General features: G+C 40.0%; 1 protein-coding gene across 1 annotated transcript in view; it reads right to left on the bottom strand.

Annotated features, from left to right (window-relative positions):
• The window catches only part of MTHFD1L (methylenetetrahydrofolate dehydrogenase (NADP+ dependent) 1 like), a 114255-nt gene that overhangs the window by 60918 nt on the left and 32581 nt on the right, over window positions 1-20756 (bottom strand). Inside the window, exons 16-20 of the mRNA XM_035108760.3 lie at window positions 18564-18666; window positions 16290-16366; window positions 14376-14516; window positions 11222-11290; window positions 7155-7266 (exon numbers count right to left, since the gene is read on the bottom strand). Of these exons, the coding sequence (XP_034964651.3) occupies window positions 7155-7266; window positions 11222-11290; window positions 14376-14516; window positions 16290-16366; window positions 18564-18666 (502 nt within the window). The remainder of the gene's footprint in view (window positions 1-7154; window positions 7267-11221; window positions 11291-14375; window positions 14517-16289; window positions 16367-18563; window positions 18667-20756) is intronic.

The following is a 20756-nucleotide window of genomic DNA, read 5'->3' as shown; positions in this document are numbered from 1 at the left end:
GCAACCACATGTTTCAGTTTGCAAGGCTGCAAATGGAACTGTCACAAGAAAATTAATTTATCTCACAATAAAATTCCCTGTAAACAGAAGCAAACTTTAATGAACGTAACCTTCCTGCAGTCAGCATTTACTATCAACATATCTAAATCAAAATAAAGAATATGCACTGGAAGACCCTAAAGAGAAACATGCACACTAGGCAAAGTTTCAGGACATGGAATTATGGAGGCCAAATTCCAGAACAATACAAAAGGAAATGGAAATTCTGAATTGCTAGCTGCCATCCACTTCTATGATGTAAACATATTCGTCCTGGTGCAGCTGTCAACAAGGAAACCATGGAAAGGAAGAGTTCAAAGTCACAGAAGCACATGAACTCTAACCCTCTGCATCCAAGGCATTTTGGCTGGTGCTTGCTGTATGCAGCAAATCACCAAACTGAGCAGCTGCCAAAATAAACCAGGAGATATCATGATTCATCTGAAAGGACACCGCATTTATGTTACTACAGCAAGGGTAAATGAACTGGCTGTTTGTACAATGTGAACCAAGATCTCTTCCTTTAATGACTGTTCACGGAACTTAATGCTCAAAGTTCTAACCAACTATTCCAAATGATCCCACAAATCTTTTATTTTTTTCTATGTATTTGTGAGATCTTTATGGTGCTGGAGTTATAGGATTTTTTTTTAAAAAAAATCATAATACAAGCCTGTGCAGCAGGAAAAATACATGCCCCATATAAAAATAATATTTAGTTTTTATATTATGCTTTTTAAGTCTTTAAATCATTTGACATTCCAGTAATTCCTACAGCAACCTTGTGAATTTTGTTGGTATTATCACCTCCATCTTCAAAATGTGTGTGTGTGGGGGGGAAGAGTTGAAAGATAGAGCTCACCTAAGACTACTCTGTGAGTTCGTGGCTGAGGTGAGATTCGAACCATGGCTCCCTGACTCAAATATCACACATTAAGCCACAACCGCAGTATGTTGAAGCTTGATCTCAGATTTTGATCCCCTCTTGAATAACCACATATTGACAGGAATTCCATCCAAGTTCATACCAGGCTCTGACGTACTCGGATGTACTACATGTACTACATGAGATGCTTTCCAACCACGCTCATTTGCTTATTTTGGTTTTCCCCAACACACTCTTAGAACTGGTTTATACCAATGTACTGGTTTAATGATGTCCTAGAGAAGGGATGGGGAACCTTGGGCTTGGGGGCCAAATGTCTTTCTATCTGGCCCTCAGGAAACTTTCCCCATGCCATCCCCCTCAGTGGTTCTGCTTCACATCTTCCCTGAGTGTTTATGCCTAATTGGAAAGTGTCCTTGAACTCTGACAATGCTTCTTACTTGTCTGAACGGAGAATAGAGAGGGTTGTGTCAGGGTCTGTAGAAATAAGGTAAAATTAACATTTGTACACATTCCACCAGTGGCACGTGCTCCACCCCAAAGGTTGCCTAGAAGGGAATGTGGCCCTTGGGCTGAAAAACATTCCCCTCCCATCCTCAAGCTTTCACCTTGAACGCATTATGACAAGGAATTAAGGAGAAGTGCTGCAATGGGCAACTCTTTGGAGAGCCATTGCTGACACCCCTGAGCTGCTGACGCCAGCTCTGTACACTTGTCGGTCAGGTGAATAACATATGCTAGAAATCTCCTCAAGGACACAAGGGGAGAACAGCAGCTGGGGGGGGGGAAAGGGCTGGTAGAGTTTGAATAGAAAGCATGGGCAAATATTAAGCTCACTCTGGCCAGCCATTTCTCTGTTCCAATGTACATCTTCCTAAAGCTGCTTTTGGCCTTTAAAAAAAAATCTGAGAAAAGATACTCAGGTGGCGCTGTGGTTAAATCACTGAGCCTAGGGCTTGCTGATCAGAAGGTCGGCGGTTCGAATCCCTGTGACGGGGTGAGCTCCCGTTGCTTGGTCCCAGCTCCTGCCAACCTAGCAGTTCGAAAGCACGTCAAAATGCAAGTAGATAAATAGGGACCGCTACAGCAGGAAGGTAAATGGCATTTCCGTGTGCTGCTCTGGTTTGCCAGAAGCGGCTTTGTCATGCTGGCCACATGACCTGGAAGCTGTACGCCGGCTCCCTCGGCCAATAATGCGAGATGAGCGCGCAACCCCAGAGTCGGTCACGACTGGACCTAATGGTCAGGGGTCTCTTTACCTTTACCCATGACTGCATGTCAGGTCTAGATTGCCCCTGTACATATATGGAATCCACCCTATCATTATGGATAAACACATACACATTCTGGCTAAAACACTCTTCTCTTTTCCTAATGCCATATGGTATAGCACCATGTGCCTTACATAAGTTAAAGGCAGGCATTTCCTCAGTACTACTTGTTGAGCACTTTTGATTGGATCCAGTTCCCTCCGCTGGCTGCACTCCAGGGTCACCATATCCAGTCAGCTAAATCCTGGGTGTTCTATTGCTAAATACCAAACTTGTTAAAGGAGGAGCCTCTGCTCACTCACAGAAAAGTGGTGTGTATATTCAGAGAGTGCAGCTTACCCTACATAGAGATAACAGCAGATGCCACACCACTGAAGGCAGTGGTGAATCAGAATGATCAATGTCTCTATCATTTGGTGCAATCATCCAGGACACAGCAAGTTTCGGAATCATCAATCACAACAGCGCAAGGCTGCACCCTAATTCAAATTGCAGGCTGCTTCAAGCTGCTGAGTGGTAAAAAGTGTCCCTTTTCTGCCTTCCTTTTCTCCAACAATAAAATAAGGAGGAGGAAGACTCTCCTCCCATTCCAGGAACCCCCCCCCCCAATTGCACAGAGAGAGACCACTCTGCAGAGATGGTGTGTTTGTTTATTTTCTCACCCCCACCCGAATGTGATCATTATGTTCACTGTGATTTCTTAGGACTTTTATTACAGTATATAGCCCCAGATTAATATCACACTGACATATAAAAAGACTATGAACAGCCTGACCAAGAAGGCTTGGTGCAAATAGAAAGGCTTCAGTTCTCAATTATTCAGTAAAATCAACTGCTATAAAGGCAGCTCTGAGTGGAGTTTTTTAAGAGATGAAAACTCAATTATTATGGAGGCCAAACTACATGCTATACAGAGAGGTGAATATTAATTAAACTTTAGCACAGACATCAGCTAACATAAAATAAGAGGGGGGTGACTTTTGCCAATTCCCCCTTCCCATTGCAGTCCTCTGTGGCCCCCCTCCCCTAAGCTCCAGAGCAATCCTCCAGAACAATGTAGAAGGTGGTGTGGGAGAACACAGGCTGCAGCAGGAAGGGGAAATTGGCAAAAATTGCCTCCCCTTATCCAATGTTAGTGGATGCCCCCACTCGATCAAATGCCATTCTGCGACTAGATTGGTAGCAATGGATATCATTCAAACATGTGTAACAGTAACCCAAGAGTAGCCCTTTTAGGGAGATGAAAAGCCACTTTAGGAGGGGAATTGTTTGGGAACACACAAGGAGTGGCAGAAAGGGAAACTATTCCTTTCCTAGTCTGCCATTTCCAGCTCCAAATCTCCCTCTCAGCTGTCCCAAAAGGGCTTTCGAATGCAAGGTATCGCTATTCTAGCCTTGTTCAAATAATATATCGGCTTCCCCACCCCCACTTTAATAAGTTGATTCACCCATGGATTTTCTTATGTTTGGTTGTTTATGAGAAAATAAATTGTAGAAATGAGGTGTGTGTGTGTGTGTGGGAAACAGCTACTACTCTTTCTGCCATGCATATCTAATTGGAACCCCTTATTTTGTGAATTGATAGGAGTGAGCTATGAGAAGCAGCACTTTTGACAGTGTTGCTGGATTTGATTTATGAATTCTTAAAAACAGAAAGAGAGAGACTGACCTCTAGTATTTTTTTTGCCTGTGGGAGACAAAGAATTTTCCTGTGCTAGCTATATTTCACAGTGGGGGAAAATCTGCTGAAATGGCTTATATTGGAGTCTATAAATTATAATCAGAGATGGCGCTAGAGCAATGTTTGTTAGCAGGCGTCTAACAGGATATTTCAATTATCAGCAGAGCAGTATACATCAAAGTTTTTTTTTTTAAAAAAACCAAATGAAAATAAATATTAAAAAGTAAAAAGTGTAACTTTGAATATTTCAAACAACAACAACAACAACAACAACCACCAATGGTATTTATATAACAGAAGATAAGAGTTCAAGTCTAAAAGCTCTTGACTTTAATAGTGGCTTTCAATATACTGTCCACTACATCCTTCTTGTGGTCTCACCCCAAAGGAATGCTAGGAGGGTGATATGGGACAGGGCATTTTCCATAGTGCCCCCTAGCTGTCTGTGTGGAACTACAATCTACCCCCTCCCAACCGTGGATAGTTCTGATCTGCTGCTGTTATTTGCTCTGTAGCTTACAGAATTTTACTGGTGATTTTATAGTACAGTAGTTTTACTTGTACTGTATCGTGTGTGTGTGTGTGTGTGTGTGTGCTTTTGTGTACTTTTGTTTTGTTTTGGATCGTGGCCATTATTAATTTAACATTTGACCCCCCAAAAAGGAAAGGATAACTTTTACTGCTTCAGTAAGCACTGCATTTTCTTAACTATGAAAAGAAATGGAGCTACAAAAGCTAGAGAGTGAATGTTATGACATAAGTTAGCAAGGATTTTTGAATTTAACACTCACTGGAGCACTCAATACACAGTGATTTTTCAATGAAGTCAAGCAAAAACAACTATAAAGAACTCTGAACAATGCAAATATTAAGACATCACATGTGCTTTGGTGCCAAACGGGGTTTAAAGCAAAGCATTTACTTCCTTTTTTGGAGAAAGAACTCCCACGAAAGAAATACTGCAAAGCATTTTACAATCTATGGAAAAAAATGCAGATCATTCTTTCTTGTTTCAAACACATATGCTGGACTATTTTTACACAGTGATTTCTAAACCTTTTGTATAAATACACTTTTGAGCATAGATAAGTATATATAATATAAACTTAAATACTTTTGAGCATATACAAGGATTTTTGAAATACAGCTGTGCACACTCTGCACAGATCACTAAGCAGCTACTGCAAGTAGTTTTGTTCTGATGAGCATTTCCACTGCAGAATAAAGCAAGTAAATTATTCAGACAACTTATTAAAGCTTACCTCTGCTTAGGTTTACAATACACATGAAGCATGCCAAAATTTCTCCAATTATCTGATAGTGCAAGCACAGAAAGACTCCTATTTTTCTGTATGGGTGGGGGAAGGGTGTAGTGGGAATACTGTGTATGTTATACAAAGTAGGTTGCATCCAATGCTGCACAATCAGAAGGCAGCTCATGCAACATATCTTTACCTTCTTCTTCTACCCCACAGTCCCCTGTGTCCTCTAAAAAGCCTCTCCAGAGGGTCGGGTGGAGGGGGACCTACCATATGTTATCTGAATCCAGGGCTGCAGAGGGAGAAGGGAATTGCCTCAAATCAGGGGGAGGTATTAGAACTGACCATGCAGAAAGTCTTGAAATGGAGACCTTCAGGGAACTGGGCTAGACCATGACTTGCCACTTCTTTCTGCATATTGTGGCCCTCTTGAGCTACAAGCACCATTCACAAGCTCCCTGCACTGGCCTATCCCTCCTCCGTGTGACTGGTCTCTGCCTTTGTTAATCATATTACTTTTTGTTCATTTTTATGAGTGACTAATTAGTGTCAGTTGAATTAAAAAACTTATTTGTATTGATTATTACGAATGGCTTCACTCAGTAGAGGTTGTTGTTCTTATGAACACTGTTGTTGTTAACATCAATTCAACTTATTGGTTACTTTTTCTTGTAGCAGCTTACAATCATTATGTTTATTTCAGGTGATAGCATGAGTCAATGAGTTCAAGCTGTATCTGTGTTTAAGATGTCATTCTGTAAACAGACCTAATTATAAACCATTTGCTTAACTTGTCCGTTTACATAACATTTGTCTGTCTGTCTGTCTGTCTGTCTGTCTGTCTGTCTGTGTCTGTCTGTCTACCTATCATCTATCAAGTCTTTTGTGGATATTAAATATTAACTAAATCAGCCCCGAGTGCTCACTGGAAGGACAGATCGTGAAGCTGAGGCTCCAATACTTTGGCCACCTCATGAGAAGAGAAGACTCCCTGGAAAAGACCCTGATGTTGGGAAAGATGGAGGGCACTAGGAGAAGGGGACGACAGAGGACGAGATGGTTGGACCGTGTTCTCGAAGCTACCAACATGAGTCTGACCAAACTGCGGGAGGCGGTGCAAGACAGGAGTGCCTGGCATGCTATGGTCCATGGGGTCATGAAGAGTCGGACACGACTAAACAACAACAACAACATCATATATTTGAGTTTTATCATGGTCCTATCCAGGGCTGGTGCAGATGTAATGGCTTAACATTGTCCTTGCTCCTTCTCACTGCACTTCACCACCACCACCCTGCTTGTCTTCCCTAGCCAGTACTGCTTCTGATCATCATCAATTATGTTTCTAGAGTCTGCTGAACTTCTAAAAGGTACACTTTTCAAGAAAAATGTACTTTCGAGATCCTCAATGCTAAGGATAATTTTAGCAATGGAATTCAAGAAAAAGTTCTCTTTCAATCTGCATTGCTTTGGAACACTATTAAAGAGTTGAAAGCACCCCTTTAAAACCAACATTAGCCCACTGTGAAAACTGAGCAGAAGACAGGAAAACTAGCTTGCCTCTGATATCAGTGGAAATCTAGCCAGGCAAATGGATCCAAGTATAAACATGGAATTCCAAATCAACAATGCCTTTTGATCAAGAAAGTACAGTGGTACCTCGGGTTAAGAACTTAATTCATTCTGAAGGTCCGTTCTTAACCTGAAACTGTTCTTAACCTAAGGTACCACTTTAGCTAATGGGGCCTCCTGCTGCTGCATAATTTCTGTTCTCATCCTGAAGCAAAGTTCTTAACCCGAGGTACTACTTCAGGGTTAGTGGAGTCTGTAACCTGAAGCGTCTGTAACCTGAAGCCTCTGTAACCCGAGGTACCACTGTATCAAGATCACATACTAAAGTGACGCTACATAAACATGGTACACATCACTTGAGTTAAAACAGCACTTAGTCATTAATTTCAAATGAAACTACTCCAGCTCCACATAAACATTCCAAAACAAAATGAGCTTGTACTCACCTACAAATCCTTCTTTGCCAACCAATTTAAGGGCAATTTTGTCTGCCAAAACCGAAGAGTTACCATGAGCAATATTTGCAAAAGGCCCAGCATGCACAAAAACTGGGGTTCCCTAAAAGTATCAAAAGCAAAGGTAGAACTGTAATCAGAGCATAAGAATAAAACAGCAGTTAAGACCTTTTACATTGTACTGTACTATAGTCTACATCGCTCTTGCGGAGCAGTGAGGCTTATCGTCTGGAGTGAAGCAGGAGAAAGTGGGCTGCAGTAGGACAACAAAGAGCCTTTCTGAGAGACCTCAAGGACCATAAGACTGTATCCACAGCAGCAACAGAAAGCTCTGCATCCTCCTATCAGGATAGTTTAGTAGCAGTGTATGCTAGGTGTTCCAGGAGGTAGACTGAGAGATAAGGCAGCTTTAGTAATTAAGCTGGTATTCATATTTAGGGTTCTGCTTTACTTGCTCAGGCAAAGCCATTCTTTATAGCAGGCATGGAAGCCTCTGATTCCAACTGGGACTATGGCAGAGGCAAAGTGTAAAATCCCCTATGCCATCCCATGCCACACTCCCAATTCAGCTAATCTTTTCTCCCTGCCCAACACTGGTTATTGTAGTTTTTGTTATTTACCTCTATGATAAAACATCATGTCTAGTTTGGCCCCAAGAGCTGTTAGTGCCCCTCCAGCAGCCATGCTAACCAGGGCTGATGCCAAAAATATGACGGGAACCAGGTTCTTTTAGGGATTAAGTTGGTATCCACATTCAGGTGGCTGCTTTACTAGTTAAAAACCTTTTCTCTTAATGCTCCAGCTGCTGAAGCAATTCCTGCCTACTAAAGAACTCTGGAAAAAATGCCCTCTTTCCCATTGCTTCTTTTCGCAGGGAAGTGTCACATCTGGCACTACAGTTTCCAACTATTCATTGTCACAAGTCAGCTGCTTTAACTTAGGCTCCTGAGGCCAGTTTCACTGAGGCTGCAATCCTATACATTACCACACTTACCCAGGAGCAAGCCCTATTGAACTTAGTGGGGCTTATGTCTGAGTAGACACATATAAGACTTCAGTATTCACGGTAATTAAAAGAAAAATAGTGTATCTGGTAGCTCTTTTTAAGTTGCATTTGATTCATGGGATTCTAATAAATGTCTATCTGATTCAACAGCTCTAAAATTCCTCTAGGAGACATATGAAAGGGAGAACCTATGGTGATTCCACCTGTGAAAACACAAGTTTTCTTTCATTAATGGAGGAGGCCAGGGGGGTGAGGAAAGGAATGTAATATAAAGACGGGGTGTGGGGGGAGTTATCCAAAAGATGGCATTTTGTATCAATGATCTGATAGCTATTCTGCTATGTGCACTTTGAAACTGAAGCCAGAGAACAATGGCAGAAACAGCAAAAATAGTCCCCAGCGGTATCAGTATCACTGAATAAATACAATATACATTTATTCTTTTCAAACTAATAGAAACTGCCACTGATCATTTGCTGCCAGGGAAATAAATTTCAGTAGTTGGTCCAGTATGCCTGAAGGAGCGTCTCCACCCCCATCGTTCTGCCCGGACACTGAGGTCCAGCGCCAAGGGCCTTCTGGCGGTTCCCTCACTATGAGAAGCCAAGCTACAGGGAACAAGGCAGAGGGCCTTCTCGGTAGTGGCATCTGTCCTGTGGAATGCCCTCCCATCAGATGTCAAAGAGATAAACAACTACCAGACTTTTAGGAGACATCTGAAGGTAGCCCTGTTTAGGGAAGCTTTTAATGTTTAATAGATTCTTGTATTTTACTGCTTTGTACAGCAAGCCTTATAGTGAATATTACTGTGCTTGGGTCCTCACTTGCAAAGCAGTATTTGATTAGTGGTATAACCCAATGAAAGATTTACAGTGCTCCATAAATGCATAGCACTAGTATTTGAATACTTCCTGAGGGGCTGATAGGAAACAGAAAAGGGTACATTTAGAGCTTTTTAAAAGCTATAACACACACCCACATTTATCTATCCATTCTCAGAGACCTGTCTCCACATGCTCTCATCAGGTAAGATGTTGTGGGTGAATACTGGGGAAGGGCCTTTTCAATGATGGCACCTAGGATGAAAAATGCATTCACCTGTTGCCTACTTTTCAGTGTTTTCAGGACCAAGTGAAGACCTTTTTATTTTACCAGGCTCTTTAAACTTTGTGTTAAAACTAAAGTTCATGTGATTTGTTTTTGTGTGTGTGTCACTGAGATTTCCCCTTCTCCCATTATACAAATTCTGCTTCATATTTTATTGTTCATAGTTGTACTTTTTATTTGTTATTCAGTAACATATAAATATTGTTAAGAAAACAAAGTGTCGAAAACGTCCATAGTCAAACACAAGCTAAACTTTGATATGGCTGCCTCAGACAGATAAATTATGTTGGGGTTTTCTGAAGAGGGAGGTACAACATCACAATGATGCTATACTGCTTTACTAGGCAATATCTTCTAACGGCTATTTCATCCGTGATTTATAATGCATGCTGAATAGTCATTTGGTGTATATATTAGGATAAACATTACTCATCATGATTCCCAGTTTTTTAATGGAAATACTGTTATAACATCCATGTACATATCCTTTTTGACCACATGAACTGATGTCTAATAAAACCAAACCAAAATTAGGCTCAGACAAGGCTGCTTGTAAAAATAATAATTAAAAATTCACCACGTAAATGTAAACCAAGAAATGTGATCATTCAAATAAGTTTTCAGCCAAGCAATCATGTGTTCTGCTTTTAAGTGCACATGTGTTATGTAAAACCTCTCTAATTAAAGATCCAAAATGAAAATATAATGGCTTTGGGTTCAGAGTGGCTCTTTCTCAAACGGAAGGTGGCTTTCTATTTGTAGAAGTGCTGATAATCCTACTAGGCTTCTATCTGCACCTTCGAAGACCATCTCCTGCAGGGTCTTTCAGAGCCAGAAGTGGCTCACTGGTTGGAGATGAGCCACTATACTAGCTTTCCAGTATTTATTTATTTCATATTTATTTATTTATTCCATAAATTTTTTGATTGTAGGAAAAACCTCAAAGCAGTTTACAGTGACCAGTAGGCAGGTCGCTGTTGCTTATCAGGAGGGCTAAGGTAGCAGGGTGGTCAATGCAGCGTAAATGCATTGGTGGGGCCAATCTGGCACTCCTCCTGGATTCTCAAAGGTTGTAAGGGGAAGCAGGGAATCGACCCCAATTTGCCATCCTTCTCCTTCTGTGAACAGAACAGCACTCACAGTTTCTCTGAATCCAAATCAACAGATGCTACTGTTTTTTCCTTGTTGTTTTGCAAGCCAAGGGGCTTCCAAGTAAAACTGCCATGCTTAGAAGTAAGGAGCCCCTATGCCTCTGTTTCTGAAGTTGCACCAATATCTTTTTATGAATATATATTTGGATATAGTAAAAGGGTACGTCTTCACAGATACCATGTTTTCTTTAAATAGACATCCAATTTATTTACTGTTTATTTATGACAGGTGACACTTCATTTCTGTTCCTATAAAAGCTGAGGCTGTGATCTCTGTGGCATTTATGTATGCTTAACTCCCATGGAGTGGGCTGGGATTTAAGCTTGTATATAGATTCCAGCCTCAATTCTTAACAATCATGTGGATCCTAAGAACAGTAAGTGGAGTACTGATCACAGAATGGAGCTTTCCTACCTCTCCCCTCCACCCCCTCTCTTCCCAGGCTGCTCCTGAGAGCATCTCAGAAACGATGTGGAGTATGGCAAGGGGTGCTGAAAGGGAGGTGGGTGGAAATGGCAGAACTCCCCTTGGGGCAATCCAAATCTGCATTTCTAGCACAGGTAATGCTAACAGAAATTGAAATGTTCTTGGACTTGGGAGTGGGGAACCCTCTTTTAACAACATGCCTTGTAAAATGCCCATGCAAATTAAATATGAAAAGGAGGAGTCATGCAGTACAAACAAGCAAATGCTTAATTTCAATTTTAAAAAAGAAAAACACTTTGGCAACTTAGATATAGTCCTTTAAAAAAAAGAGAAGAGAAAGGTTAGGGTTACAGATGATTTGACTGACCTCTAATGTCTGCATCAGTGTTGGTTTAATTGCATCCTTCATCAAAACTGCCAAAGCACCAGTTACTCCCTAAAAAAGAAGAAACTGCTTATAACTTGCAGATTAGAAGTTCAAGTAAAGTGGTTTAAAAATCAAAGTGTTTAGCCAACACACAGCTGTAAAAAACATTATGTAGGGTGATGCTAAAAGTTCTGGAAATGCCACCTCCATCACTATAAACTCTGAGTGGGAGGTAACAAAGCTTCTGAGTTATACAATTCAATACAACACAATTTTAAAAGTAAGACACTGAACATGGAAATATTTTAAGGCACAGACCCACACATTGTAGCTTGCCTTTCTTAGACTGCCATGACTTGTTATTGCTTTCAGCCTCACCTACTTCCCCAAGATCATTGTACAAGATATGGTGGTGGTCGTTTGCTTAGAGGACATATTTACAGAAGAAAAGTCTATCGATAGCTTTCACTAGGAGAAGTGTGGTGGGGCTGCGCCACTCACCTGAACCACCATTTGGTTGACTAACTGCTGCATATGTATGTTGGGATGGAGATGGGGAAGGAGAAGGCAGCGGTATGGTCAGTGTAGTGCAAATGCACTGGAAGGAGCACTGAATTGTATCCATCAGGCGTGTTTGCACTGCACCAACCTTGCCACTCCCTCCCTCCGACAATCCATCCCAGTAAGCAGTAATGCCAGAGCTAGGTCAGGTGAGCAGCATAGCCACAGCACTTGCCACTTATCTACTGGTCATCATAGTTTAATGCAATCTCCAGGTTCAGAGTATGGTCTTCAGTATGCTTCTGAATACTAGCTGCTGGGAAACAACAGAAGGCTATTGCCATCATCTTCTGCTTGTGGGTTTCCAAGAGGCATCTGGTTGTAGGAAACAGGGAGATGGAGTCTGACATAAGACCACAGGGCAGATGCCCTTTTCTGTAGGTGTTCAAACAGTTGCAGCCAGGAAGGAAAGTTCTGCATTAGGTGGCACTGGACAATTTGCTATTGATAAAAAAGATGGCAGTCAACATCCAAGCTTCTTCCTCATGGGCATTCCTAACCCATTTTCCTGCTCTTTAGGGGTTGACGCAGGGTCTCTAATAACAAATTGTTTTTACTGAGGAACAGAGGTTTAGAAACTCCCCCCCCCCCCGCCTAGATTAAACATTGAATTCTGTTTGATAACTGTCTCAATGCACATTCATGGTATGATAATCCAGATATTCTCTCATTGGCGTGCCTTACATAAAGGTACCACAAACACAACTGGAGCCTAGGTTCCAAGACAATATCCTCACCTGTATGCTATTTGTAAAATGAGTATATTCAACGTAAAAAAGAGTCCTCATGCAGTAATTTGAGAAGCTTCCTTACTAAACAAATAGCTACATATTTATTTAATATTCCTCATGGCTGCTGAAATACTAATCTTGGGCATGCCAGTTTAATTTGCCATGGAGATATGGCATCTGTCTATCAAACATCTTGCTATAATACCACAGCCAAATTGCAATCTAGTCTTTAGAACCCTGCTCAATGAGCACCATATTTTGGCAACAAATTCTGTAGTTCAATTACAGAGGATGGCTTTTAAAAATCCATTACACTTGTGAAAGGAGCCTCTGAGTTTATGAAATATTCAATTTATCTTTTCTTTTCTGCCTCCTCCCACCTCCAGCCCTTGCAGCATCTGGTTTTCATCTCCTAGTGTGTATTTTGGATTTTATTACAGTACACTGAAAATTAGGTATAGCACCCTGAAATTAAGAGCAATTGCATATTTGCATGGTATATTAAACATTATTCACATATGAAACAAATGAAAGAGAGGAGGAATTAGAGGTTTAGGTTGAACATTAAATAATGAATTGAAGGCTACTTGTAAAAACATCATTTCAATATAGGGAAAGTTAAGCAACTTTAAAAATGGGTTCGTTTTGAACACATGCTGAGTGTTAATGGAAGCATGCACTCAGAGTGACATAAAAATATTTCTGAGACCTAAAATTCAGGACACTGTTCTATTCTACAAAAAAATTATTTGCAGCTGCACTCCCAACGTTTAATTTGCAAACTCCAGTCCTGCCTTTGAAGGCTCAGGAATGTATGCATGTAAGTCATGTTTTTTAAACTATTTATTTATTTGGACATTTATATCCTGCCTTTCTGCGATAAAATCATACTTAAGGCAGGTTACAGATAAAATTTTAAAAATCAAAACAAACAGCAGTAGAAACAGCATCATGAAGCATCACTTTCTAAACTTGTTCTATCCTCTTAGCCCATTTCTCAAGGAGAGAGGATGTAGAGATGCTGGCATGTAGTCATATGCATATAACTCGATTATCTGTGCAAAGGTCTGTGATTAACAGCAGGGGTGGCCAAATGCTCACCCTCCAAGTATCTCCGTCTGGCCCCTTGGACCGTCCCCTCCAGGCGACACCCTTCACTAGTCTTGCATTTCTTGGCTGGAACTCTGGCAATGCCTCTTACGTGCTTCGATGGAGAACAGAGCGTGGTGTGTGACCATATACATAAACTACCTTACTGTAAAAAATTAACTGCTCTGTCCACTTTTGCTTCTGGACTCACCCACCACTGGAATGTGACCTCCAGAAGGGAATGTGGCTCTGGGGCTGAAAAAAGGTCCCTCCCTCAGTTCAAAGTATTGATCCAACATAGCATTATAAAGGGGAACCAAACAAGACATCTCTAACCCCTTGCAAAACCATACACAGGGACATATGATTAGAACAAAAGCAGCACCTCTTCCTGAATCAGGCTGGTGTGATGGGACAAGTGGGAAAGCTATCAACCTGCCCTTGTTCTATGTGAATTAATAAAAATCCTTTGCTAAAGTGAATTAATCCTACCATATTTTGCTGGCAAAGGTGAAGAAGGTGAACAGTCTCTCTGTTCCTGAAAACTTTTGCCCCTCTGCCAGTCTGTTGCTGCCCACCTTTTGAAAACCACTGATATAGGTAGGATGAGTTGTTAGAAACAGAAAATAAACCAGAGTTTTAACCAAATTTGACTTTTCTGGCAATAAGGTGCACCCCAGATACACAATGTATCTGAATGTGGATTTTTTAAAAGAGCTGCATTGTGTCTTAATAAGCAAAAGTAATAATAAGAATCCTGAGGTGATCCATACCAAATCCTCTGCTGTCACTGGTTGCCCTTTTTTGTCGTTAGCAACTACAATTTTCCCCATTCTTTCTTTCATATCTGACAGACCACTGGCCAGCGCTAGGATTGCCATGATTTCACTTGCAACAGCTATATCAAACTGAGTCTGTAAAAAGAAAAGTACAAGTATATGAGACAAGAGACACCTGGAGTTCTAATCCATAGCTGGGAATCTGATGAACGCCACCTGGAGTTCTACCATGGAAAGGTGGGCTACAAATGAAAGCAATAAAAGAAGATGGTATACTACCAGTGGGCAAAGCTGATAAGGATCAACACAGTGCTGGATAAAAGAAAATGGATAGTTGCCATCCGAGTTTGGATTATCATACTGACTGTATACAGATGAGCTCTGTGGCTTGAGCACATAGCCGCTTCATTCACTTCTCACTTTGCATGTGCCAGCAAACTAGTTTCATATGAACTTGAAAACTAAGGTGAACAGCTTCAGAACAAGACAGGGTATTAAGACTTAATACCGGCTTATTGTTTTTCATTTTTAACCTTTTTGCTTTTAAATTGTATTAAACTTTTTATGCTTTAATCGTATGGGTTTTTTTAAAATCTTGTTAATGCTGTAAACCACTTCCCAATAGGCTTTGTGATCTAGTGGTATATAAATACTTTTAAAAATAAATAAATAAATAAGGCCATTAATATTATTGATTTGGCTCAGGTGAACTGGAAAGTTATAGTACTAGTTACAAGTAGGTAGCCGTGTTGGTCTGACGTAGTCGGAACAAAAAATTAAAAAAAATCCTTCCAGTAGCACCTTAGAGACCAACTAAGTTTGTCATAGGTATGAGCTTTCGTATGCATGCACACTTCTTCAGATATGTATCTTGAAGAAGTGTGCATGCACACAAAAGCTCATACCTATGACAAACTTAGTTGGTCTCTAAGGTGCTACTGGAATGAATTTTTTTTTATTTTTTGTTCTGGAAAGTTATAGTTAATTGAAGAGTTCCTGGTTTGTCCACCGGCTCATGCAAAGGGAGGAGCAAAGCAGCTGCATCCACATTCACAAGATTTGTTCATATCTCCGTTCATTAAACTGGAATTTGATTATCCAAAAGCAGCCTTTATCTGGACAAGTTCTTAAAAAGATTGACAAATGGCATGGTGCCTGTAAGACTGTGAGAAGGCTGTTCTCTTCAGGCTCAGCCCATGTGGTTAAGCCCAGCATTGTCATCTCCCTTCATAGCCAGTCAAATCTCTAGGGAAGTGTATCTAAAAAAAGCTTGAGCTGGTTTTGTGACACTTCACCCAGAATAACTGCCCTCTGTCTTCCACATAATACGTGAAGTGGTATAATATTTTCCATCTGGTAAACTTTCACTTAGATCTAACATATTAAATATGGCTACTGTTTAGAAGTAGGCTTGCCAAATGCAATGCTCACTGTTTAGTAATGTCATAACAAAGACGGTGTGCATGAAAAACAACAACAACGAACTGGCTTATCAGCAGAGTTACAATTATGAGTTCTCTTTTGGACACTTTCTCAGATATTGATATTCCACTGATCTGTTTTTTAATGAGATTACTTTTATACTACGTTTTGGTGAAAACTTACTAGAGTGTATCCCCTTTGGATGCAGGGGGACTTACATGCGAGTAAACAGACATATTTATTTATTGATGTATTTTCCCGCTACATCAATGCAATGTTGATTACCATACTACTTGATAACTATATGAAAACTACTGCTTTAGAATCCCTACCATACACTAAGACAAGATTTGCTGCAAATTAATTCATATCTAAAAGCATTAAGCAACCAGTTCTTCAACAATTTATTGAAAATATATTAGGAAGGAAACATTTTCAATGATCAAAAGAAATATCTTCTCCAAACACAGACAGAACTTTACCTACCTGACGGGAAAATCCTTTTTCTGTGCTTGCTTGTCCAATTGTTATTTTTCTAAGAAATCGATCATTTGTATCTACCACTGAAAGGAAAAAAGAAACATTTAGCAAAAAAAGAGAGAAGGAACTATTTCTACATCTAATCCTGTTAATGTGATACATAAAGGCATTTATTTTTAAATGTGTGCATCTTCTCCTGTGTAACAAATCTAACACTTCTTTATAAGACTGGAAGCTCTGCAGCATGGCAGAATATTGTGAAAGCCTTGTGAGGGTTCAGGTTTGTTGCAAACTCTCAGGTAGGGGTAGAGCAATGGTGATGTCACCTTATCACAACATATTCTGCTACAGAGATTGCTCCTCCTTCTGATTGGCTAAATACGATTCTGGCTTTTGTTAGGAAACTCCTCTTTGACTTCAAGTTGTCAACACTCTAAAATGGATATAAGACCAGAAGATTCTTCCAGAAAGATGCTTTGTAAAAACTGAAAATTAGGATGTGAAACAAGAGCTTCTGTAATATTTTCTACACCCTATCAGTATGTTCAATATACTTTTGAGTATTAATGTCAGTTCAGAGCATGATATAAAAGCTTTAAAAATCTCAGAAGATTTAAACAACTTCTGATTATGCTTACTATATATTGTTTATTAGACAAATACCATCTGAATAATCTAGATTATGCTTTGAAAACAGACATGAGGGATGTTGGGAATGTGTATATAATCTGAAGAATTTAAACAACTACATACTTACTACAGTATGAACAGAAACATGAAAAGGAAAACGTTAGGGGCTTACAAGAAATGCATATTCTTATCTTGTTGAAAAGATGCAGCTGGTTTTCTACTGCTACTTAAAATGCTAAAATTTAAGGGAAGGCACTCTTTTAAAAAACAATACAGTCGAAAACATCCATGTCCAATGGCAAGGGTCAAAAAAGCATGGTACTTCCTACAGACAAAGTTTAAATAGGTTATCTGCAACCAGACTATCACTAAATCATTTTGTTTAAAACTCCATCGTTTTGAATCACTACCCTGCTGAATGTATGGTGCCAGGAGGCATAGTCAGTAGGTACAGCACTGGGTTGTAGCCAACAAGGGGGAGTCTGAAAGTGTCTACAGACTAGCAAGCCATTGGTGTCTAATTCCAACACCTTCCTTTAACCAAGTCCTATGGCAGGGAAGGAAAGGGTATGGTTTGTCTTCCTTTGGGCTAGGCTCTTTTTGCCTCTTGCAGGAGATTATTCTGCCAAGTTTTCTGCACGGAGAAGGCAAATTCCCAGCCTTTATTTTGGACTTTTGCAGAAAGCACAAACAGTCTGGATTCCTAAAATCACAGCTTTAAAAACATTTTGGGATTTCAGGATATTAAAAGAAAGAAAAAACAATGGCATTTTCTAGCTTGCTACTGTGGGATGCAAAGGGTTAAGTGCAGTCAAGTCACAACAATCCCTAGATAGTCCACTTGGAGGACTGAGGAGAACACATGACTAAGCCTAATTTCCTCTTCCTTTACATGCTAATTAGATAGGAAAGGTGATAGATAAATTCTGAAGGAAACAGCCATTTCCTCTCTTGGACCAGACCTCTTGGACTACACACATCTTAGTGAGTCTCTCTCTCAAGGCCTCCAGCCTAGAGAGAGAGATGAGATGGAGTCTCATTTCTTATAAGTGAACTTCACAATGTATATATTACCTTTTAACTAAGCAAGTCTACCTCTTGAGTGTGCTGTACCTCAGGATGCTTGTAAGTAAACATCTTTTATACTTTTAAGAGCATTGTGTTGTGTCTTTTAAGAGGGAAAAAGGGGAAATACCAGGAAAATACACTTTATTTTAGTGGCTTAAATCAAGCCTGCGCAAACGCATTTTCTGCTGTGTATTTTGAAAAAGGGGAATGTTTTTACTCTGCTAAAGTTTGGTGCTTGCTAGCGCAAGCGGGGATAGGATATATTAAACAATATCTCCTCATCCACATCCCTGAACATTCCCACAGCTACAAGGGATATTTCTTCCATTCTCCACATTAGAAATAAAAAGAACATACAGAAAAATCATGACCATGTTTATTTAGAAATCTGTTGTTTTTCTGGAAACAGTCCAAGCCAATAACAAGGGCATAAATAATAGCCTGTAATAGTTGTGCCTGCTATTATCAAGAAAACTTAGTTCAGTTTATATTTCCACAAGCATCTGGCCCACCATGGTACAATATGCACTAGATAGACTTTTGATTTGATCCAGCAGGCTCCTCTTATATTCTGACACCTACCTCTATGCCATGTTATCGTGGATGTGTCTATGTCTAGTCTTGCAAATCTGCTAATCTCATCAGCTGTTAATGAGTCAGGATCCATTTTTGTTATTCCCAGCCTCTAGAAAAAGAAACCAAAAATAAAAATGATACATGAAGAAGATTGCTCCTTGAAAAAGCTACATAAGCACCTACTCAGTTCTAAAACCCACCACAATGCATGCTGTGGCCAATTCAAACCACAATGGTGTGTGCTGAAGAGTTCACATGACCATCTCACAAATGCTAAGCTCAATGGAGATTGGCTTTCAGCTCATCATTTCAAAGGCCAGCTGACATCCAGTTATATTTTTTAGTGGAAGTCCATGGTGAAGGAGCTTTGTGAGATTAAACAGTGAAACTGTCCATAAGGCATACTGCCCTAAGACCTACTGACCAGAAGTAGCCACATGCAATTGAAGGTGATTTTACTCTCTGTCCAATACTGATCAATCAGGACCTTGTTTGCTTGAAGGGAATATTTCTCTCCAGTTGAATTCACACACCTTTTACAGTATGACAATGCTACTTGTATACAATTTTTTCCTTCATAATGAAAAGCTCATCTGAGGGCTCATGGTTATTATTGGAGTTGGACTCTTTTAATAAAAAAAGAGCCGAGGCATTACCCTTTAAAACTCATTATCCTAAAAATATATATTCAATTCCTTTGCTTTAGCAGACCTTACAGTCCAAAAAGCTGGCCCCAGCAACATCTCCAATTAGCCTTACTATTTCTACCCTTTATTCTGTAAGAACTAGAGAATCGCAATTCAAAAGCTGGAAACAAAAAGGGCTACACACAATAAGAGACCTCTGTAGGGGAATAAAACCTCTTACTGGAGTAAAAATAAAAGCACAATTAGGTAACCTTGAAACAAATTGGTGGTCCATGCACCAAATTATAGATTTCTCTGCTGACCCAACAGTATTGTTTCAAGCCACCAGAGCCTTAAAACCTATTGAACGACTAATTTTAATTTCTATCTACACATTCAGAAATTTACCCTGAAATATCTACAAGATTATCTGTGATGTGATGACAGGGGATGTAATCTCCTTAAAATCTATATGGAAAACAGATTTACTCAGTGAAATTGATAATGCAGACTGGCAAAAACTTTGGAGGGAAAAATCTTTTAAGTCAGTGTCACCTAAAATGAGAGAAAATAGTTTAAAAACAATTCACAGATGCCACCACACACCTGTAAAATGCCACAGTTTAAGCTCTCATTCAAGTCCTTTTTGTTGGAGAGGATGCCAACATTTAGGTTCATATTTCCATATGTGATGGGAATGCAAACCTGGACATTTACTTTGGAAAATGGTATTTATTATGGAACAGGTGATCAACCTAATCTGTTTATAGGTGGCTATAAGAATTTACTGTTTAAGGACCTACTAATCTTTTTATGTCTGCAACTAGAAATATATTAACACAATATTGGAAAACAGCTACTAACTTAACTTTAGAGACATGGTGGGATAGACTATAGAACAGGCATCCCCAAACTTTGCCCCTCCAGATGTTTTGAACTACAATTCCCATCTTCCCCGACCACTGGTCCTGTTAGTTAGGGATCATGGGAGTTGTAGGCCAAAACATCTGGAGGGCCGCAGTTTGGGAATGCCTGCTATAGAACATAGCTCTTATGGAAAAAGCAGGAAAGCATCAACCAGAAGAGCACTAATGAGTGCAAAGTCCAAATAATATTTTGAAACTGTATGGCACATGTTTAATCAGCACACTGGAAAGGTGAATGTTATCCCCCTACAACCAGCTACCCATGCCTCACACTGGGACAAACTTTTAAGACTCCTAGCTGCTATAATAAACTCTAAAGTATCATAAAATCTGCTTAATGTTTGACTTTGTACATGCATGGGAATGTTTCCTGAGGGGTGGGGGTTATATGGAGATTGTTACATATATTTTCAGAAACTGAAAGTTAAAAAGTGTTATTTGCAGGTTTCTCTAGACCCGTAAAAAACTCGAAAGCACAGAAATAGTTCATTGGGGTTGATGTAAGGTATAAGGTAGTTTCCAAACAACCATCAACGTCACTTAGATCAGGCATTGGCAACGTTTTCCAGCCGTGGGCAAGATCATTCCGACGGATGATCATCCGTGGGCCGGACATGTGCTGGACATGCACTGAAGCAATTTCCGGC

The sequence above is a fragment of the Zootoca vivipara genome, chromosome 3, assembly GCF_965207765.1.
Source record: "Zootoca vivipara chromosome 3, rZooViv2.hap1.1, whole genome shotgun sequence".
In the NCBI taxonomy this organism is placed as follows: Eukaryota; Metazoa; Chordata; class Lepidosauria; order Squamata; family Lacertidae; genus Zootoca; species Zootoca vivipara.
Note: the sequence above shows the minus strand (reverse complement) of the source record. Positions and strands in the feature narration are given on the sequence as shown.